Source organism: Musca autumnalis, unplaced genomic scaffold, assembly GCF_047663935.1.
Source record: "Musca autumnalis isolate F117 unplaced genomic scaffold, ASM4766393v1 scaffold_4, whole genome shotgun sequence".
Lineage (NCBI taxonomy): Eukaryota > Metazoa > Arthropoda > Insecta > Diptera > Muscidae > Musca > Musca autumnalis.
The window spans coordinates 134,464,663-134,488,445 of NW_027411977.1; the positions used below are offsets into that span (position 1 = coordinate 134,464,663).

General features: G+C 35.3%; 2 protein-coding genes across 6 annotated transcripts in view; one reads left to right on the top strand and one right to left on the bottom strand.

Annotated features, from left to right (window-relative positions):
- Positions 1-18,419, top strand: part of LOC141402523 (CYFIP-related Rac1 interactor B) — a 148,355-nt gene extending 129,936 nt beyond the window's left edge. For all 4 annotated transcript variants that reach the window (XM_073984003.1, XM_073984002.1, XM_073984004.1 and 1 more), the window contains 2 exons: positions 9,925-10,187; positions 12,223-18,419. In XM_073984003.1, coding sequence (XP_073840104.1) covers positions 9,925-10,187; positions 12,223-12,487 — 528 coding nt within the window. In that variant the 3' untranslated portion in view covers positions 12,488-18,419. The remainder of the gene's footprint in view (positions 1-9,924; positions 10,188-12,222) is intronic.
- Positions 4,181-5,394, bottom strand: LOC141402525 (uncharacterized). 2 transcript variants are annotated; one of them, XM_073984007.1, is made up of 2 exons: positions 5,224-5,394; positions 4,181-5,147 (listed from the first exon to the last, which is right to left on the bottom strand). In XM_073984007.1, exons 1-2 carry the CDS (start codon positions 5,233-5,235, stop codon positions 4,245-4,247), a joined length of 915 nt encoding a protein of 304 aa, XP_073840108.1. In that variant the 5' UTR covers positions 5,236-5,394; the 3' UTR covers positions 4,181-4,244. The 2 variants fall into 2 exon arrangements, with proteins under 2 accessions (XP_073840108.1, XP_073840107.1); XM_073984006.1 differs by having other exon boundaries at positions 4,181-5,174; positions 5,224-5,283.
- Positions 18,420-23,783: the final 5,364 nt, after the last annotated feature.

Genomic DNA, 23,783 nt, shown 5'->3' on the forward strand with positions numbered 1-23,783 from the left:
ACTGCAAAAATTTACTGAATAAAGTCATTATTTGGTAATGACTTTTTTTGCTGGGATGTGGAACAAAAGATAAAGTAATATCAAAAACACTCCAAGGTCACGAGTTAAAGTTAATTTATTAAGTGCACAATTTCTAATATAAAATGATGATTGGATGGGATTTATCAGACTGAAAAATGATATGTGAATACATTTCGACAGATTTAAAATAAGTTTATTCTCATTACACCAGCGTTGTACGTTGTCCAAATCATTCTGCAAATCAAAAACATCAGCAAATGACTTAACTTTATGAAATATTTTTAAAGAAGATAGCTAGATTTAGTAAAGCAAGCCGAAATGTCATTGATAAAAAGATTAAAGAGTAACGGGCCCAACACGCTACCTTGAGGCACACCAGACGTTTGAATATAAGGAGTAGAAATAAAGTTCTCTACTTTTACAGCACACCATCTGTTTTGTAGATAAGACGAAACCCATTGTAGAAAATTAGAGTGAAACCCTATTTGTTGCAGTTTTGCAAGTAAAATGTGATGTGCGACCTTATCAAACGATTTAGCTAGATCTGTATAAATAATTTCAATTTGAAAACCAAGCTCAAAGGCAGATAAGCAGTATTCAGTGAAAAGGATCAAGTTAGTAGTTGTCGATCTACCAGGAAAAAAAACCATGTTGATATGGTGAAATAATAGATTTACAAGCAAAAAATAGTTTTTTGTGGATAACATGTTCAAATACTTTTGAGACACAAGATAATTTTGCTATAGGTCTATAGCAGGCTACATTATCCTTTTTCCCACTTTTAAATACTGGTGTAATGGTTGTAATTTTCCATCTAATAATGAAAACACCTTCTTTAATTGAGCGATTAAAAATATATGTTAATATAGGAGAAGAAGCAGAAGAATTCTTAAGGAAATGTGCACAGAGGCCATCAGCATCGTTTTTAAAGCTATTTTTAATCTTCGAAATCGCTTCAGAAACATCATCATTAGAAATTGATATGTTAGCTACGTTAATTGCAGACAGAGAGCTTTGGTTAGTCCAGTTATTATTCACTGGAGGATCAAAATTAGATTTAAAGATACACCATTATATGTTACTGTAGAGGGAATATCGGATGATTTCTTTTTAGACTTGACGAAAGACCAAAAGCATTTAGAATTAGCTTTAATTTCATTTTCTTTAGCGAAGATGTATTGATTGTACAGGAATTTGTTTAAAAAATTGAATTCCCTTAGGTAATGCATATATTTGACATCGTCTTCATCATATCCCATTACAAAGTAATGTAACAAAATAAAAAAACAGTTGGTGGTGTACATGTGTGGGTTTAAACAACCCTTAATGTTCGTACGCGTGGCACTGTTTGTAGTGTGTTCCGCTACAAATCAGAAGTTCGCAGATTTAATCCGATTTGGAAACAAATTCCACCTCAACTGTTCTAAAAATAGATCTTTTTAGCTCATTTTTCACATGCCCTTGTTAAAATAATGCGTTAGTAGGGGGTTCTGCAAGTAGTTACGACTACCAAAAAGTACAATAAAACCCCATTATTTATTAAGGATTTTTTTCTGGGTCTGAATGGATTTATTTTCATTTCTGACGACCCACAGTGGTTCAGAATCGTTTTATCCTGGTCGAAACTCTGTAACTTTTCAACGGATAGAAATATTTTTATCAGCTATCAGCCACCCGATGCATCAATAACGATCAAATTCGGTCTAGTAGTTGCAGAGGAATTCAAGGCCAAAGTTAAAATTTTGATTTTTTGTCATATTTTGCATCAAAGTAAGTGTTTTTGAGTTATTCATACCATTCTTTGTGTTGATTTCCGCAGTTCTATCAGCCGTAGACTTAGTGGCTAATATTGCAAATTCACGGCCCTGAATTTTCAACTCCGCAGTAGCACTTCACATAAGGGAGGTGGAACACAATTGATAAAAAGTGGCATGTGACTAGGGTGTCCAAAAAACCTGTTTTTCCAAACAAAACGGTTTTCGGTTAACCGAAATTTTCAGTTTTTTCACAAACCGGTTTTCGGTTTTCAAAAATTTTCAAAACCGGTTAACCGGTTAAACCGGTTTTGTAAAATAGGTACAAAATTGCTCATAATTGATAAATATTTGATAAAAAATGTGCGGCAAGGGGTAAATTAAGTATAACTAATTCATTATATTATATATATATCTGATAATATCCTTGTTATTAAACATTCAACCTTAAAGTGGAGACAGCAAACATAAGTCAGAAATTGTGCTCTAAGAATAGTAAAAGCCCTTACAAATATGCGATTGTGTACCAAAGGAATTAAATTTACATTTTAGTGAGTCTGGATTCTCCTTCTTGCGTTGAGAACCTCAAATTATCGTGCCGGAATCAAAAAGTACTTGATTCGTTACCCTTTACAACCTTAATTTCGACAAGTTCTTAGTTTAATGTAATAATTCAAGAACGTATGATTAACGTCATTCAAACAACCGTGTGATATTACGTATACGCATTTTTTTCATAGATCGTTCAATTGAACTATATTGAAGTTGTGCCATTTTACACAAAATATTTTCAAGTTTAAAGGTATCTGACATTTATAATTTAGCCGTACCTTTTGTTAGTTAAGTTTAGTTTACTTTCAAGAATACAATTGTAATGAAATTTTAAAAATATTACTACTTTTTTAAAACCGGTTAACCGACACAAATAACCGGTTTTTTCGGTTAACCGAAAATGACGTTTTTGGCGAAAACCGGTTTCGGTTTTGGAAACCCTACATGTGACACAAATTGCAAAAAAAAAACATGAAAAAAGATCCCATGGAACAATTGTGCATCTTTTTACAATTATAAAAATTGGTCAAACTCCTGATATATTCTTAGAATTTAGTTAAGTAGAACTGAATTCTTAAATTATTGGACTTTTGAACCACTTTTAGACTATATGGGCTCAAACATTAACTTGAGTTTTTCTCGAATCAGCCAAATGTCGTATGGAACACTTAAGCATGACACCGACAATATGGAGACCAGTTGCACAGTGGCACCAATAGAGCAAAAGCATCCTGCGAACATTGAAATGTTTCTCCCTATGATACTTTGTTAAAAACAATCGTATGGGAAACTCTTTCATAATCTGAAATCTGCTACATTTAGTTAAGTCGGATTTTTTTTCTTTAGGAGATATCCTTGTTAAAAATTACCGAATTTCAATTTTCAAAAAACACAATTTGTTGGTAATTTGGTAGGATTTCAGACATAATACAAGGTGCGCCTGACTAACTTTAAACGAAAACCGCTTACACCTGGGAAGTTTTTGCGGATTCCGAAAGAGCTAATGTTCATAGATGAGAAAAATCAAAAACAAACCAAAAAAATCGCCGGAGGGTTTTTAAATAAATCTAGGTCAATGTTCACATTTTTAGAGCTGTGAAAATTCTCTACAAGATTGACCTTACGATTTGTTCCTAGGTTTTAACGTTTTTGAGATATAGAAGCTTAGGTCACATTTTTTTGTTTTTTTTTTATGTTTTCACGTTTTTGATTGAAAACGGCAAGTCTTATCGAAATGGGGGGACTAGCTGTGGAAATTCTCTACAAGATTGGCTTTTGTAATTTTTTTCTAGGCTGTACCATTTACATACATATGTATATAAGTTTAAATTGGGACATTGCTGTAATGACATTGCTTGGAGTGCGATGGAGTTAGTTCAATGTCCCAATTTGAACTTCTATATCTCAAAAATTGTAAAACCTGGGAAAAACAAGAGGGTCAATCTTGTAGAGAATTGGTACAGCTACAAAATTGTCTCTAGTCCCGATAGAACGCGTCATTTTCAAGCAAAATCGTAAAAAAACTAAAAAAAAAACTCTAAAAATGTTAACTTTAAAAAGACCTCCGGCGACTTTTCTATTTTTTCTCATCTATGAATATTGTAGTTTCAGAATCCCCAAAAACTTCCCAAGTGTAAGCTTCTTTCATTTAAAGTTAGTTAGGCGCACCGTGAATATCAGAAAAACCATGGCTGGGATCTTTTCTATTTCGGCAAGGACCACTATCGTTCTCGTAGTTAAAAAAATCGAATACAGATATCATTGTGTAAGGTGGCAGCCTCTTGTCGGAGATTGCTCCCAGTTAATTCGATGCATAGAACCGCCGGCCATATTGGGATTGACCTACATACATGTTTGTAGTTCTGTTAATTGTTTTTATTTTTATTTTATTTAAGTACAACAATAAACATTAACAAATTAATATTCTGGTTTTATTCTACGTGGATATTTTCTCAAATAGACTTTAAAATGTTTGGCATAATTCGTTGCGTGTTCTGCTAAACGTTCTTCTTCTACCTCGGCTCTATTTAAACCAGATATATTTCGGAAATAATTTAAATTTGTATTTGAAGCATATGATGATTGTAGGGCGGCGATAGCCTGCGGAGGATTTATATGATAATGTTGATACTCTGCTGTTGTTGCCTGTGGAGGTTGTAGTTCTTCTGGTTCGTCATTGTAAATTCTTACATTCCTTTGTGGCTGTTGTCCCTGTTGTCTTGTTGTTGAAACATCAGTATCAGGTGAAGAGGAGCTAAAAATTTGATGCCGCCTAATATCGCTGTGATAAATTACTCCTCCATTGCCATAATTAAAATGTGATGGCTGTGATTGTGGTGGTTGTTGTTGGTAGGATTGAGTGTCTTGTCGCTGTTCTTCTTCCTCCTTGAATTCTTGTCTGTGGTTGTTGATATGTAAATGTTTGGGTGTACGCCAGGTAATGGTGTTACCACCGAATTGTCCATCATTAGTGGTTGAATAATAGTCAGCAATATCTTCAACTACTATAGGTGGGCCAGACCACAATCCTGTGGGTGTTGTTGCTCTGGGTGTGAATGGTATAGATTTAGTGGTGGGAAGCTGTTGAAATTCCTCCCCATTGTTCCTGAGGTAAGGGGAAATTTGTACAAAATCTTCATTGGAGTATGACAATGGCGCATATGGAGTATTATAGGGATTAGGTTGGAAATTGTTGTTGCTCCCAGTTCCTGGTAGTTCCGGTTGCTCTGGTGGCAGGGAATTTATGTTACTTATGTAAGAATTGTAGTTAACCGCCTGCCCTAAAGCGCTGTGAAACAGCAAAAACAAACATGGGAATATCTGTAAGAAAATTGAATTTTGTAAATTCTACTTTTTTTAATTATTAAGCATCTACTTAAAATTCTTTATTACTTACTCTATGAATCATGTTGTTGTTTATTCAGAATCCATGTAAAAACTACACAATTTCCAGCTTTAGCAATCACTACTTATATATAAAAACTTAGAACCTTGTGGGAAACAACATCTCTCCGCGGTGAGAACATAAGTGCAGTGTGGGGGTGGTGGTGGCAGGTTGAATTGATTATTTGCTAACTTGGCACTATTGAGCAGTTTTAATTTGCGATGTTTTGTGTGTTATTGTGGCGACTGACTATGATGATGATGTGATGAGCAACCGGCACAAACATAAACCTCACGTTTTTCCCTGAACTCTCAACGAAAATAATTTAAAATATTTCATATGGAAAATACCTGTAGTCGTCGCTGCTATAGAAATGTTGTTGCGTTTATCTCTAGTTACACACATATCCTCTCACTACCACCCCCACCCCCATTCTATAATAATTGACCATTTATGTATGTTAATGTTTTATGTGAACATCGACCTGCCTGCCTGCCGACTATTACGCATAATGGTTGCCGACAACTGCTTTCGACTGATTTTTACTTAATTTACAACTCTAATTGTCAAATCACGTAATGTTTTCCATTTCCTTCTGTGATTATCTTTTGCACGTTTTTTCTACTACCCAGCCAACTATGAATTAATTCTCAAAACTAATTCACCTGCGACTTTTTGGCTTCATTCTCATATTTTGTATAAATTTTTTCAAAATTTTAATTAAACTCACTTTTTAAGTTACGAGCATGGATTGTGGAATCGTATAGGTTTGGAAGCTCATTACCCAACGCTAGAAGGCAATCTTTCAAATAACACGGTGCTCTTGAGCCAACTTTAAATGGAAGGTGCTTACACCTGGGAAGTTTTTCCGAATTCTGAAAATACAATATTCATAGATGAGAAAAATCAATAAACCAAAAAAATCGCCCGAGCACTTTCTAAATATATCGCGATTCAACTTGTCATTTTTCCTTGGAAACCGCAAGTCCTATGGAAAGGGGATTAGAGAAAATATTGTAGCTGTGAAAATTCCCTACACGATTGACCTTAATGATATTTTCGTAGGTTTTACCATTTTAGAGATATAGAAGTTCAAATTGGGACAATGCACTGACTGTATCGCCTACTTATAAAACAATGTCTCATGTACGGTGCGCCTTAACTTACTTTAAAAAAAATCCTCCTACACCTGGGAAGTTTTTACGGATTCTGAAACAGCAATGTTCATAGATGAGAAAAATCCAAAAACAAGAAAAAATCGCTGGAGGGTTTTTTTTAATAAATCGCGGTCAAAGTACACATTTTTAGGTTTATTTTAGGTTTTCGCGATTTTGCTGGGAAATCTCAAGTCCTATCAAAATTGTGCTTAGAAAAATTTTGTAGCTGTGAAAATTCTCTACAAGATTGTCCTTTATGATATTTTCCTAGGTTTTACCATTTTTGAGATATATGTATGTAGAAATTGAAATTTTGACAATTTACTGACTGTATCGTCTCCTTATAAAACAAGGTCATCTATTGCATCAATAGATTTGCACTCAGGGGTTGTCATTTTTTGTAATTTAATTGCAATAAACTCCGCGGTAAGGTCTAGGAAATTGTGGATTTCATGAGTCGGAAGAATATCATGGTCGCAGCTCAACTACAACTGCAGCTTACAACATTGTGATGGTTACAACGTACTGTGGATGGATCGCACCATATAGACCTATCTCGCATGAGCCTGACTCTAATGAACCGTACATAGAATGTCCTCGGCTCTATCTATGTTTTACACGGTCAATGAGAATGCCCCTACTAGAATTCGCCAGCCATACGCATCGTGCCACCTGATCTGACAAATGACGTCAACTGGCAACCTGACTTTCTCTTGGCTCAGACCATCTTCCCATTAATAGGTTCCATCAACAGACCGCCCGATTTCATCACCTCTAAACATCGCACTTTCATTAATCATGGAATAGCTAATTGGCCTAGTTTAAGAGATGTTCGGGTAGCAGTAAGGACGTTTACTGTTACTGTTTCGATGACATGTAAACACAGATCTTGTGGAGTTAATTGAGTAGGTTTGGCGGGACAGTTGAAAATGTAAATTATGTCGTGCGGGCCTGTGCTGAAGGCTGGGCAGATGTTTTGCTCGGTATCATCGATCCTTGCGCGATAGGAATTCAGACGGCCAGCGTAGTTGGGCCAAAATTACTCTGGTTTGTCGTGACAGCTGACGCTCCTCAGCTGCGATAGATGGGGGATGTTCTCGTACGACCGCATTCACACGATAGTTGTTTATGTCATCTGCAACTGTATCCCTGTGAATGCTATGTAAACCTGCTTGATCTCGGAGTTCTCTCTTGTAACGTTGGACTTCTCTTTCCAGATTTGAAGATTTCTCCCTCCTGGTGTGGGGGTCCTATCCACCATATGGTGATTAGGATGGATCTCACGGTAACACCCTAGCAAATACCGCAACGAAAGCATGCCTTTGTGTTGCTGTACTGGAAAAGTCGTTGTCTCCTCATGTAGATGGTCCAAAGAAGACATGAGGACAGCTCTCAGGACGGCATTCTGACAGGTTAGAATATTTTAACATCGCGTTGCACTGGCGCCGCATAGCTTACCACAAACAAGTTTCTTTATCTGCACTTCTAGTGCTGCCGGCAAGGAACTAGGGACGGCAAATTATCGTAATGAGCTTCGTCTTGCCCATTTACACTGACTGATCCGAAGAGGTGCGCAAGTTTTTTAATCGACACCCCGGTAGTGACAGGGCGAAGAAGAAGAGTTAGGTTATGTTAGGTTTTAGAATAGGTGACTGATTCACTCGGAGATCGTTGGTCTATTGTGTTCATCCTGTGTAGACTGTTGTTGAAGATTTAAAGATGATATAGATGTGAGGATGTTGATGCAGTATGGCGAGATGAGGATGATAGGGTGGAGATGATGAGTTGATGGTGCAGCCCAGATAGGATGAAGATGTAAAGTTTGATGCAAAGGCATGGATGAGAATGTGCTAGAAAAGAAGAAAGAGTCTGATTAGTGGTTGAGGACCTTTGCCAAGCCATGATAGATGTTTGGCAAAGTTGAGTAGGACGATGGAATCTATATTAGACAAGGAGGTCAGAGTGTCTATCTCATATCTACCTAGTGTTCGGTATCTCCTTGTTTGCAACAAGTGACACTTACAAAGCAGATGTTCGACAGTCTCTATCTCCTCCGCATCTTCACATAGTCTGCAGTAGTCAATGCCACTGTCGTCCCATTTTGAAGTTAGAGATCTCACTCTGCAGTGACCTGTTATAAGTCCCACCGCAATTTTCATCCCTAACTTATCAAGTGAGAGGAGGGAAGCAATTCTTCGATAAGAAACCACAGGCCAGATCGCATTGGATACCCTACAACCAGGTTCCAATAGCCATCTTTGATGTGTTCTCTCATTGAAGATCTTCCGAAGTTTGCCGATGAGAGCCTTGAGGGCCGCTTGACTATCGACATATATAGTCACCGGTCCTGTAAGGATGCCTTCAAGACATTTCACCAATTCAGCTGCTTTCCTGGTAGCAAGACTATCCGCCTGAAAAACACTACAATTATCGTATAGTTTGTATGAGTTTTTAATTAGTGGATTCTCGCAGTAGACGCCAACGAAAGTACCTTCTTCCATCTTGGACCCGTCTGTGTATATTGCCAGACCGTCCAGAGGAGATATGCACTCAGCCCATGCGTCTCTGCTTGGGAAGATGACGGCCAAGGAGTCGAACTTGAATGAGGTAGGCATATATTCGCTTACGCAACCATTGTCATTGTCTAAGTCGCTTTTGATCTCTTCCTGCCGAGTATGAACCACCACAATTTTACACTGGATGATGTTGCGAATGTCATCAGCAACGCTAAATCATCCAAAGTGTTCGGCACTGATGGAATCTCCATGGTAATGCTGAAACAGTTCTCAACCTGTCGCTAGCCACCCACATCGTTCTCGAAGACTGGTTGTCCCGCTACTGAAGCCAGACAAGGATGCAAATAAAGGTGAATCGTACAGACCATTGTCGTGTTTGTCGCCAGTAACAAAGACCCTTGAGGTCTCAGCGTCAACAACAGCTAACCAGTTGCTGATCATCGGCATGGGTTCCGTACATATTAGTTGAGGACTCAACCAGAGCAAGCCGTATGATAGAACAGTGATGGTGGCGCTAGACTTAATCAATTATGGACGTGAGTCGTACGTATAATTCAGGAACAAGAAGTCCATGTCACGTCAATCTGCGATTAGCTGAGTTGTAAGAACAAAGTCCTCAAGTCTCTAGCCGGCAGCATTTGGGGTGCAGATAAAGAAACCTTTTCAGTACAAATGCGATAGGTAGGTCTGTTGCAAGCTATGTGGCGCAATGTGGTCCGCAATTATCAGTGCAACGAGAGTTAAAAATATTCAAAACTATAACAATGCCGCCCTGAGAACTGCCTCCGTATGTCTTCAGTGGACCATCTACATGAGGAGACAAAGATTCTTTCGGTACAGCAACGCAATGGCATGCAAATTTTCGATTTTTTTATAGATTCTGTAAAGATGTATATGACAAAATATCTTCAAAAACATGTGAAAATATCAGAAATTTTCTATTTGATTTTTTTTTAATATGCAAAATCCGTTGTCTAATTATCTCATAATAAAATAACTAATCCTTGTTTTTGTTTTCCCTGTTCACATTTTACTTTCAGATGAAAACACCTGCGATACAAAATGATTTCAGTTATTACAGACGTATTGTAAGTCGGCAACGTATCGATGCGACAAATAATATGCTGGTGAGCACGGAATTGGCAAATCGTATGTCGCTGTTTTATGCCCATGCCACGCCAATGTTGAAAGTATTAAGCGAAGCTACCTCGAAGTTTGTTGCCGACAATGCCGATGATGTGGACAATACAACGGAAACATTAGGCACGATGGCTAAAGTCTGTCTGAGAATGTTGGAAAACCCGTAAGTATTTTCTAAATATGTATAAATATTAGATGTGCATGTTAAATGTCGAAATGTTGAAGTTATGGTCAAGAATGATGCATATACTTTAAATAATTTGAAAAATGTTTTTGTTGTAGCAATGCAAATAAGAACGTTAGCATATCTTCTCAATTATCTGGTTCTGATTCCTCTGTGACCAGAATCAAAAATTTTACAACCTGGGCAGATTGTGTCCATAAAGAATCAGGAGACAGGTTAAGTGCCTCTAAAATCTACTAGCGACAACAGGGACTTTATCCTGTAGCTGTTGCGCAGTTGCTAGTAACAGGCGTTGTACCATCCTTATTTTTCGGATTCGAGAGTGATTTAATCGTTGTCCCCAATTTACGTAATCCTGGACTAATGCTGCATTGCATCAGGTGGTCTAGCCACTTTTTCCGCTTATGTTCGCCTACTAGTTCAAGAACTTGGATCTTCAGGGTTCGTACGACGAAGCTCATCACACTCATTTGCTAGTCCCGTCGCCTCTTCTGGGAAATTTGGTCTGATTTCGGGCATTCAACCAGCAGTTATGTATCGAGCGGCTGTAGAAGTGATGATATCCCGGAAAATTATCTCAGCTACCCGAGGATCTAAGGAAATGAGCAGCTAGCTCCCTGAGTCGGTGATTCATAAATTATCTGGACAATCAGATTTTCTATAATTCAGAAAAGTACGGTGGTTTGAGGATATGAAGTCGTGTGGACTGTTTACGGGACGATGATTGGAAGATGGTCTGAGTCATGGGAAATAAGGGGTTTCCAGGGCATTTAATTTACCTGACCGGGTGCCACAATGGTTATGTCTAGCGAGCTCTTGCAATCTCCCCTTACCCTCGTAGGATCGCCCCCGTTCATCGTAAAAAATATGGAACTATCAATTTACTCGGCCAGCGTGTACCCCTCTGGTCATAGCCTAGGACGGAATGCCACAACTCATGATGATCATTAAAGTCCCCTAAGACCAGTCGGTTATGACCTTCCAAAAGCGGGATTATGTTGGGCGGTATGTATACATTAACGAACTCTACCTCTGCAGTTCCAAACTTTACTGATACCCGCATACGCATACGTTCCATGTATGGGTCACTAGAGCCAAGCTCAAGCGAGATATGTATCTGGAAGGCAAGTCCTACTCCTCGGCTTCTTCTACGATTCTTTCGCAAAACGTTGTAACCATCGCAAATGTTGCAAGCCACACGAGATTTTGAACTCTGTTTCCTGGATAGCGGCAACCACGATGTTCCTCCGACTCATAAAGCCTCAAATTTCACAGACATTGTTGCGAAGACCGCTGCAATTAAATTGCAAGAACGATGTATTTCCGGAGGGCTGAACAACAATATGTGGTGTTAGATACTGTGTTAGTTGTTGTTGGGGAGACTGCGGGGGTCTTGTATTTCTACGAGGACGATGAATGCAGATCTGGCAAACGGAACAAATCCATGGGACGGGGTTCTTCTCTAACCCGGCATGGATGAAACCCGGCACGGGATATATTGCCGCTCCCATGCTGAACAAAAATATACAAACACAAACACATGATGATTGAGGGAGAATATCAGTAGTAAGTGAAGAGAGAGTAGTAAGTGAATAGAGAGTAGTAAGTGAATAGAGATTCCCCAACTACTATTCGGCATGGCTTTAAACTCCTTTTCGGCAACAGCAGCTTCGAGTAGAAAAAATATACAGAATAGAAAATTACGATTTTTTCGGGATTTGCAATTAGTTGTCCTGTTATTAACATTTTATTCAAAATCGAACATGCCTTTTTGCTGCCTCATGACGGTTATATTGTTGCTGTAGATTTTGAAGTTAACTTTATGAATTTGCTTTGCTAGGTCTTTTTTGATTTAATAACGGAATTAGCCTACCCATTTTTTAAAATTTATTAATTTCATTCAGCATTCTTTACCACTTCAATATTTCGACATTTTTAATATTTAGCTGCTATTAAATAACATTCGAATATTACTTAATATTAATCTTAAACCATTTGTTTTAACTTTTTCCAGTAAACTTCTTCAACAAATCGAACGTGAAGAAACCCACCTGCTTGTCCTTAGAGTAATGGTTGGTCTTGTCATACTCTATGATCATGTTCATCCAGTTGGTGCATTTGCACGCGGTGCTCATGTCGATGTCAAGGGATGTGTAAGACTTCTACAACAACAGCCAGCGATTAAAGCTGAACCCCTATTAAATGCTCTGCGATATACAACAAAACATCTTAATGAAGAGAATACGCCTAAAAATATACGAAATCTATTGGCAGCATAATATAAAAAATCCTCTAAACCAAACTATACTATCACCACGGCAAGAGCGAATAGGCGACAGCAAGCAGAAATACCAGGACTATGATGTGAAGCGGATGGTTAAGGATGTTGAAAAATTCTTCTAAAAGTGCATTAAATTCCGATTGTTGTTATATAATCCAAAACACACACACTCACATCCAATGCTGAAATCTTCCTTCAATGTCATCGTCGTCCTAGTGTTATTGTCGTTTATACATAAATGATAGCATATACATACATATAAGTAATGAAACAACAAAAACAAAACTAAAAAATATTATAACTGCATGTGTGCTGCAAATGTCTGTTTTTTAATTATTATTTTGTTTTTTATATAATATAATTATTATTTTTATTGTCTTTTTAAGAATTTTATTTTTAATTTTAAAAGCATAAAACTCTTAGTTTAACCCCTCAAAGCGCCAACAATCATAACACTGTGCTTCAACCAAAAAAAAAAATACTTGCAAAGTAAATGTGCAATTAAAACGTTAGTTTGCAAATTAGCAATACAACCTCCAAAAGTTAGATTACGACTGGAATGTGTTATATATCGTGATTGTCTTTTTTGTAATATTTGTCAGAGTTAAGAAAAAAGTTTTAGTCCCATTAAGGTGGTAGACTTCGACGTTAAAGACAAAATTTTCCAAAATTCTTAGTCATCAAATAGCCGCACAGATATTTTGTTGTACTTACCTATTGCAAAAGCTATGTATTTGTTTATATAGCTTGTACAACTATGAGAGTGTTCAATGGTAAAACAGTTCAATATCGACCGAAGATAGATATTCATAATCCAAAACAAAAGTCGACATTAGATTCATTACTTTCAATTAACAATTCTAATTTTTATTCTTCACCAAAAATGTAAACTTTTTGATCTTTCAGTTTTATAAATAAGTCATAAATTGATCTTTATTTTTTTTCTTTTCCACTCAAATTCATCTTCTTAATCGATTTTAAAAATTTTTAATGCATATTATTGGTCCCCCATTTTGTCAATATTATTCATCATGGGGCCACAAAACCATTTTTAAACATGAAATTTTAGAATGTACAAAGCCATAAAGCAGACTTTGACTGTATCTAAGGGTAAAAGTCTTAAACATCGCCCGAAGATACGGATATTTAAATTTTTATGTTTAACTAAAAGCCAAATTTTTTATCTTCAACTAAAATATAGACACCTCCATGTTTTGACATTCCTTCAAAAAAATATTTTTTTTCCTGGAAAGTTGAAAAATCGACCATGGAAAGTGGTACTTTCTTTTTTCGTCATAACCAAAAGTCTATGCGATTCTTTTACTTTTCAACATAAAAAATCAACTCATCGCCTAATGGGTTATCACCAAGTTGTCCGACCAAAAAATCAATTTTCACTAATTTTTTCAAAGAAACTACCAATATTTTTAAGTTTATATTTCTTTCAACTGAAAGAGGGCATCATAAACTACTTTTTGAATTTTTGTTGTTGACAAGTAAGTATTGCATAGTCTTGTGGTAAATGGCTACCTGCGAAACCCTTTTTTGTAAAAGAGTTTTGCGGTGCCAACGATAACACGAAAATGAATGGGCCGATCTAGACAGTTCACAAATTTCAGTCAAAATTTCGATTTTAACGAAAAATTTGACCTTTTTGCCCAACATACGGGCAAAAATATTTAACAAAAAAAAAAAACATACGTCTCGGTTAAAGACAAGATTTGTTTGTATTTAAAAAGCTCACCAGAATATATGAGGATCGGTCCATTCGTTTTCGAGCTATCGTTGGGTACGTCTTCTTCTTGCAATTTCGAGATAAACACGTTATAAGTTGCGTCTCTCCACACAAAACACAACGGGTTCTTCAATTTGAAGGTTATATCTCAGCCAATTTTGCTCCGATCGACTTGAAATTGTTTGCGACATACTCTATGCTACCTGTACTTCAGAATAAGTCAATAATTTTCTAAAGGGTAACCCCTTAACCAAAAATCAAATTTAGTATCGGTAGTGGATTTCAAAAGTTAAAAAAAAGCTCTTATTTCGATACTAAGTAAGAAAGGATTTAAAAATGCATTTCGAAATAAATTTGCATATTATAACATTGATGTTTTCCCTCTGCATATACATTTTGGTTGTTTTCATACCTCGAAATGTATGCCTAGTCGATTTAGGCATGTCCTTCTATCAGAGATTATCGCAGATTATCCGTACCGTATAAAAAGTAAAAAAGTCTGAAACATGTAAAACATTTTGGTGTCCACATCTGAGGTTAGTGAATAGGTAGAACTACTCACGTACCAAATTTAATTGATTTTCTTAATAAAAATTCAAATCGCAATAAAGTTGTGGTGCACAAATTTAATAACACAGTACGATGGGTTGTTTCGGTTGTCATCAAATTATTGCGAATCTGTTGACCCGTCGACTCTCTAAAACTATGAGTTTATTAAGGCAGGCTATATATAAATTCAATGTGCAAAGAATCTCAAACTAGAACTTAAAACGTAAACGAGCAGAAATATTTCAGTTTAATTCGGACATTGACAGATTGACCGTCTCTTGTCCGTATTAATATTTTTAGGTTTTCTAAGTTGCCAAAGTAGTAAACTTCATATACAACGTTTTAAAGGATGTGATGTTCAAAAAGAGATAGTCTCATGTTGTTAAAAAGGAAAAAGGCCTCAAGATAACCATAAACCCATTTTTCTTGGTATCGGGCTTGCTCATAGGGAAAGTATGAACCAACAAATTTTAGGACCATTGTTCTCGTTGGGCGTAAGCTTCTTTCGAGTATCATACTGATTTCAAAGGAACATATTTTTCTGGTTTCTGAGTTACCAGCACTGACGAGCATCGAAACAATCTTCACGATTACCTCAGTCAGGCCTCAAATAGGTCATCACTTTAACAGTATCTTTAGACGACAGTTCTGAAAATTACCATCGGCATTTTAGCACTTTAGTAACGCCAACGCTTGTTGCGTATTGCTTGGGATTTTCGGGGCCGACTTTTTTGGAACATAATATTTAATCACAACGAATCAGCCACTTTAGGTCTCTTTTCTTCCCTGAGTTGCTTGCAATTGTTTCTACAATTTTTTTCCACCTACTTAGAATATCTTCTCTGTCATCTACTACCAGACTCATCTCATTTTGTCTGTCAGTGATGAGGGTGAATCATTCAATAAATTCAGTTCGACATCCTTGCAGACCATTGGCTCGGTCGTGATGTTCTAAGAGACCTTCCGGGTATTTTTCTGCATTTTAATATATTTTGTGTGAAACCACCAACAACCACTACAAATTTTCTTTTGTCAAGAACATATTGGTTTTGGATAGGTTTGTGACGATTTCGACCATTGTGTTACTGGTTCTTCAAAATCTACAAGTTCATGTTTTTCGTCAAATTGTTACACATAAAATAGAAAGGTTAGACATTCAGTCTGATGATTCACCAAAGACGTATTTAACATAGTCGCTGGGTTTCACTATCGTATTCTATATCGTTCTACATTAGTCTACAGTGGAGTCGATAATTACGAAAATTTTAATTCAGTCCTTCTGGTTCCTTTTTTTAATTATTTAATTCTTATATGTCTAGGGAAAGTCACTACAATTGTCTTCGATTTCGGAAAATGAAGGAGGAAGAATTTCTAAAAATGCGTACTAAAGTTGTAAGTTGTAAAAGAACAGGCCAACATTTTTCAATTCAATATCTATTTCCCCTTCGGTCACAAATCTTTATGCATATAGGTATACGACGTTTCCGTCGTAATATGTATTATATCGAAAGGCATTTCATAAACAGTTTCTGGTACACCATCCCTGTGTTTAATTTTGCCAAACTTGAAAATATTTCGAAGCTGAACTATATCGGAACAAGTTACAAAAGGAACATCCTCCAAGAAGGTCCTAAATAGTTTTGGCTTAGATGCAGTTTGATGTGTTGTCTTGGGAAGTTTTTAATATAAAATGCAGCCTGTCTTTTGGCTCATATTACAATTTTTGTCTTTACCAATTTAAATGTAGTTTGGAACTTAACAATATCGGCTTAAGAGGCAATAAAGCCATTTTACAACACTATCTCTCATCGTTTCAACCTTTCAGTTTTTCTAGATGACCTATCTCTCTGTTTTATTGAAGTTTGTAATTTTTCTTATATTTTTTACATGTATGTATGTACATATGTACGTACATGACATTTTCGACTATCATAACTTTTTTTAAAAATTATAAATTGAAGAATTTTCGCGTTTCCAGCGTTTTACACATCGATAATGTTCAACCAATCAATCAAGATCAATTCGAAGATCAATTGTATATTCTGGATCATTTCCCATTATTTTACCAAAGTTTGAAGTTTGGCTTAAAGAGTACAGAGATTGTCCAAAATATATGTTTCTTCGGAATTTTCTAAATCCTCGTTCCAATGACCCAAATGTTCAAAAAAAAACCCAAAGCTATTTTGTTCGCCTAAGAAACGTTAAATTGGTGGGTCTAAAGCTAGATGTGATGACAGCGAAACTGTGCGAACTGTAGATTTAAAAAGTTTGAGATTTTTAATACCATATATTTTTGTAACATGTACTGTGCTGGGCTCGTTGATTTATTTGGTAGAGCGCTGGAATATGTTCATGCCTTTTCAACATAAATCGTTATTTTAGTTCATAAATCTGTATGGATCAGACGTTCGTCAATGAGTAGGTTGTTATTTGTTCTCTCCAAATTATGATCATCTCTCCAAGTAATGTCACACATTTTCAGTCGAGAGAAAATGTTTACGTTGAAGCATTTTTAATTCAATACGAAAAACATATTTTTTCATAATCTTGCTTTTGGGGGTAGTAATGAAAATTAGAAGAAAATTGCAGTGTCCTTAGTATTGTCCCTATTATATGGTAAACCACATTAGAAGCATAAAACTATTTTTTACATTTTTGTAGCACCGTGTCATTATAGAAATTTGTTCTTTTTTATAGAAAATCTAATGTTTTTTCTCTATGATTTTATAATCTAAGTCATTTTATATGAAATTGTGTTTTTTCAAAATTTTCAAGTTTCTTCCATAATTGCAATATTTTATTTATACTTCTTCTTATAATGTATTATGTTTTATATCTAATAATTTTGCAACAATATTTGTATAATATTTGTTAAGTTATCAAAATGTATTTTGTGTGTGAGAAGAAATGTTTAATCAATCTTAAGTAATTTTAAATAAGTTTTATGAACTGTTTATTTGCGTGTGATTATAATTTCTTTTTTTAAGTATTTCTTTTTTAATAAATATGTAAAAGAATTTTTATTTTTTAATAAAAAACAATTTTAGTTTTTTTGTTGCAGTTTGTATATCAACGTACGTTTTTGTGCCGGTGTTTACGTCTAGTATTCAAAATGCATTTAAGTAAAAAAACAAATAACTAAAAACTGAAACAATAATGAGTCCATATCCTTTACAGATTCCTTTAAACATATACAAAAACAAAATTATAAAAATAAAAATATATCATTTTGTTCTTAACATAAATATAAATTTTAATATACAAAATTAAATACAAGTAATTGCCTCTTTGTTTTCTCTATTTCAAACACCATTGTCAATGAGAACAAAAGTTTTATATTGAATTGATTTATATTTTGTACAAATACCAAAAAAAACATAAAAAATTAAAAAGAAAAATAAATACCAATGTCAATGTAAAATGATAATTTTATTCGAATATCTCTATTGTTATGTATTTTTGATTATCATTACAAACGGAGGTTTTTGCTGTGTATACAAAATCACATTTATTATCTACAACAAATGTAACTAAAACTGCATTCAAGAGAAAACTAATGAAATTATTTTACACCATAAGTAATTTTAATAAATAAATAAAATTAAATAAATATTTAATTAGTTAATATTAACAAAATGCAAAAGAATCATCTGCTATTGTTGTCTTATTTTACTTGTCTTCATAGAGGGGGATTTACAAAAGCTTGAAAAGGCTTACGTACAGTGGGAAAAAGTACCGATCTATCGTGCAGAAAATAAAAAAATTGGACTTGAAAGAAACTACAAAACTTTAGTACAGTATTGAACTAGAATGTTGACTGTATTTAATGGCTTATATAACAATTAGAAATAGTTAGTCAGAACGGAATAACGGTAATTAAAAATAGATATTTTTACAATGTTAACTACGACCTTTTTTAACTGTAAAATTGCGATAGACGTGTGGAAACTTTTATATTTTTGATATATCGTAATGGCATTTAATTAAATGAAATAGTTGTATAACCCATAAGGTATTTATATTTACATGTTTCGTGCAAAATTAATGTAAGGTACATTTTTTAATTTCTGCAATTAAAATAGGGTGTTAGTATGGGAATCCATCGAGTTCCGCTTCGATTTTTTGTTTAAGTATTTATGTATATATATTGTCTAGAATAACGTCTTAAATTTTTACCTGGGACTTCCTGCGACTTTTGGTTTTATAGCAATTTTTAGGAAATATACCAATTCGGGAAGGAAGCTTTTTTTAATTTGGTTCAAATAAAACTACGATTATGGGAACATTTTTGACAAATAAGATCAGATATCACTTGGAATTGATCGCAGCATAATAAATAAGAAAAAACAAAATGAAAAAATCCGCCCTACGGCTCCTACGATGTGGGTGGAAGTAGGAAAATTAGTGCAGTGATGAGTCTCCAAACAAACTGTTAAATTCAAGTTTTTATTACTAAAAGGTGCAGAATGGGGCGATTTTGAACTCATATTAAACCCTCCACCATAAATTATGTATATCCAAATCAAATTTCAGCCATTTTGATGCGATAATGAGGTCACACCTTCAAAATACCGAAAATCGGGAGGTACTGTTCTATGGGGGCTATATGAAGACGTGGACCTATACTGACAAATTTCAGGTGAAAAGTTTTATAACCCCAACGAAGACTAAATACAAATTTCAGCCGTTTCGGTGAGATATTAATGCCACAATCTTCAAAATGCCGAAAATCGGCTGGCACTGCCCTAAGCGGGCTATATTAAAAACTGGACCTGTACCGACCATTCGCTGTCGGAATATTTTATATGTATCCCCAACAAAGACTAAATGCCGAATCTCCGCCATTTCAGTTGGGTACGGCTAAAACCTTCAAAATTAATAAAAATCGGGCGGTACCGTCCTATGGGGGCTATATCAAAAAGTGGGCCTGCACGGACAATTCTCTGTCGGAAAATTTTATACCACCAACGAATTTCAGTTGGATAATGTGATAATGCCAAGTTTGTTTTTGAAGTTTTCATGTGGTTGTTGTAACGCAACGCTCAACGCGCCTTATGTGCAGAAGCCTTAAGCCCGCGGCACATACGGTCCGTTGTGCGACGCGTTGCGCGTTGAAAACAACAACCACATTAAAAATGTGTAAGTGGTGCCAAGTTTGTTCTTGAAGTTTTCATGTGGTTGTTGTAGCTCAACGCGCCGTATGTGCAGCGGCCTTTAAGCCCCCGGCACATACGGTACGTTGTGCGACGCGTTGCGCGTTGAAAACAACAACCACATGAAAAATGTGTAAGTGATGCCAAGTTTGTTCTTGAAGTTTTCATGTGGTTGTTGTAACACAACGCTCAACGCGCCGTATGTGCCGAGGCCTTTAGTCCGTGTTTAGACACACGGGAAAGTAAATTCAGTTTTTAGGCAATAGGGGGTAGGAAAGAGTATTGAAGAGCTCTTTCCTCTCCGCTCTCTCCCAAAAACTCAATTTACTTTCCCGATAAATTTGTGTGTCTAAACACAGACTTAGAATAAAGAAAAATTGAAACTTGGCAGCACTTTGTTTTTAATTCATCTACCAGAAATTACACAAAACTTTACTCAAACGTTGGATGTGTTTTCAGCTTAACGAATTTTTTTTACCGGCAAAAACTGGTAAAATTAAAATGCTTATAATTTCGCTAATTAACGAAATTTGTCGGTAAATTAGCAACCAAAAAAGTTGTCGCTAAGTCCTGGCCATAGCAGAACTACCAGGTAGTGGTATCACACCAGCTGATCGAATATGAAAAGTCAAATCCCTTTATAAAAAAATTATTTTTGTTGTAATTTCCCCAACAACATAAAGAAAGTTTTGACATTACATATTCAAAATTTTACGATGCCACTACCTGGGTAATTGTGCCATGGTCCTGGCGATAGCAAAAGTGTTGTCTACTTTTATTATTACTTTTCATTCATAGATTTGTGAGCTTTGTCGCAACAACTGAACGGTTTACCTCGATGGATCTTGTCTTCCTGATAACGGCAACATATATTTTTTGTCTGAAAAAACAGGATATAGAACCGAATGTATTGAACCAATAAAATATCATTTCAAAGCTTATTAAAATAACACTATATGTAGACCATTGATGCTCAAAATAAAAAAGAGAGTAATGTAGTGAGAGAATCACAAGCATAGATGGGCTTTCTCGCACGCCAGCGTTGCTGTGGTTTGTTTCTCTTTTTCGTTGTTACAACATAAATAAACATTTACGGGTTGTTTTGTTATTTTATTTTTAATAAAATCGTTTTTTGTAATTGTTTAGATGTAGTCTGTGTGTTAAAAATATTAAAAAAAGTAAAACAATTCTAACAAAAACGCTGTTTTATTTTTCCCTTAAAAAATATTTAAGAGTAATTTTGACCATCTATGCTATATGTAGACCATTGATGCTCAAAATAAAAAAGAGAGTAAAGTAGTGAGAGAATCACAAGCATAGATGGGCTTTCTCGCACGCCAGCGTTGCTGTGTTTTGTTTCTCTTTTTCGTTGTTACAACATAAATAAACATTTACGGGTTGTTTTGTTATTTTATTTTTAATAAAATCGTTTTTTGTAATTGTTTAGATGTCGTCTGTGTGTTAAAAATATTAAAAAAGTAATGCAATTCTAACAAAAACGCTGTTTTATTTTTCCCTTAAAAAATATTTAAGAGCAATTTTGACCATCTATGATCACAAGAAAGTTTGTATCAGCATTCAGTGGTTGCTAGACCTGTGACCAGTAAACATGTCGTGGGTGTGTGCGGTTTTGTTCAGTGTCCCCACTAAAATTATGCGTATATCTATGCACATGTTTACTTGTCGGCTGCTCAACGACGACTGATTGTTATTCTCACATACGTTAACGTATATGGATGATCTTGGCTGATGTAGACTGTAGAAAATAATTTCTTGAATTCCCTGTAAAATGAATAGGAAGGGGAGAAGGACAGGAACGATTTAGGAGGATAGTAGATTTAAGAGAGGAGAAGGCAAGAAAAGATAATATTTATTGATCTTGTTGTGTCAAGGATGACCCATCCTATAGCCACTTAAGGCCCCTGCAATAAGCTAACAAGGCTGCGGGGTCTATGGAGGAAAAATAAAAGAAAGATACTATCTCATACACTCCAAACAGGCTGTGTCTTTTGACTGCCAATCTAGAACACAGACAGAGGATGCGCTTGATTGTTTCTGTCTCTTCCATATCCTCACTTAATCTGCAGTACTCAATTTAGTTGAACGTGCATAGCTCCGTGGTCCGAAAATGAGCTCTGTGGGTTCCTGAACCACGGCGATGTCTACTTAAGTTCTGGTAACCGCTGCTTTGCAGTGATGCAGGTTTATTTGCATCACGCACAGAACATCCGTTGAAAAGCGTTCTCTTTAAGCAAACGTTATAACCTAGACTTCTGATTGGCTGGTACGTTTCTGCTATTTTTTTCGCTCTCTTTTTAACAAATTTGGATGTGGTAGGATATTTTTAGAAAATTGCAAATTTTACTAAAAAAATAAGTACGGGAAAGAACCTACATACATATGTATATGTTTTACAGCCTTTTTCACGATAATCTGTACGATAACCCAAAAAATTTTTAAAAATTCGTACAAATTTTTACTGAATTCTGTTCGTTAACAAAATTATCCAGAAAAATAGAGCGAGTTTGGAGAGATTTTTGGAGAGTTTTGTAACTGAGAACTTGCGTACACACCTTATGTCGAAAGAAAAACTACTTAACTCGTGTATGATTTTCAAATTGTGTAGTTGTTTCGAAGCAAAAACAAAAGGTGTGTACGATAACTTTCCCAGCAAGAATTACTCAGTCAGTTCCAGCAACCTCTCTCAGTGAATTTTACTCTCTCAAGCAAGGAAAATTGCAGAAAGTTATCGAACAGCATTTTGCAAAAAACTTGCAAGAAAGTCAGCTGTTTCTGAAAATGTATGAAATTTGTTTTTATTTCTTTCGATATTTTAAACCAAACGGAACAAAAACATAAGCTCTGTTCCAGAACCTGCAAGAAGCTACTATTTTTTACTACAATAACATTTTCTTCTTTATGTTATCGGAGAAAATAGTAAAAAATAGTAGATTCTTGCAGTTCTGGAACAGACCAAAAAATTTTAAATTTGCAGTTTACTTATTTAATGCTTTAATCATATCCTCAACGCTTTAGAATCTAAAAAAATGTGCAATTGTGAAATTTTCTTGGTCAAAAATGATAACATTTCGAGTTGTTTACATTGAACAGGTAATTAAAACTCAGCTGATCAGGCTTGCAAATTTTTGCGGGACAAAGGCCTGTTCCCGTACTTTATAAAGTGGTAAAAGTAGTAAAAGTTGTAAAAGTCGTAAACGATTTTCATATAAATTTTGTGTACGGGAACGCAAAATGTGTAAAAGTGGTAAAAATTGTAAAAACTTTTTAGTTCTGGAACAGAGCTATAGTGAAACATGCCCTTAATCAAGGCACATTTATATAAGGTAAAAGTGACAATCAGCCGTATTTTTATTTATTTTTTGTTTTTTGTAAATTTGGTTTTCTAAATGTAATAGGGTCTACTCATGAAATTTGAAACTTCGAAATTTGCTAACATAACATGGTAGAATAAGAAAAGGTAGAAGCAATACACCGCTGACTGAACTGGGTTGTAACGTTAGTGTCAAATTTCATATGACATTTTATACATTTATTTCTATTTCGATGTACATTAGGGACATATATTTTTTGAGAAAAAAAATATATCATTCGGAAAAAACCATTTCCCAGAAAGATTTCTTCATATCAATGATATGTAACCTCCTCCAAGTTCGAACGATAAGCCGCACAGTAAATCCCCGCTTGTAGAGGCGATACAACGTTTGTTAATATGTGAGGTATTTTGTTAAAATTTAAAAAAATAAAGCCCTAATAAACATGTGCTTCTTTGATTTCTAAAACAAAACATTGAAACAGCTTCTCCTTTTTCTATGATTTTCCAGCGACCCCAAACTTTT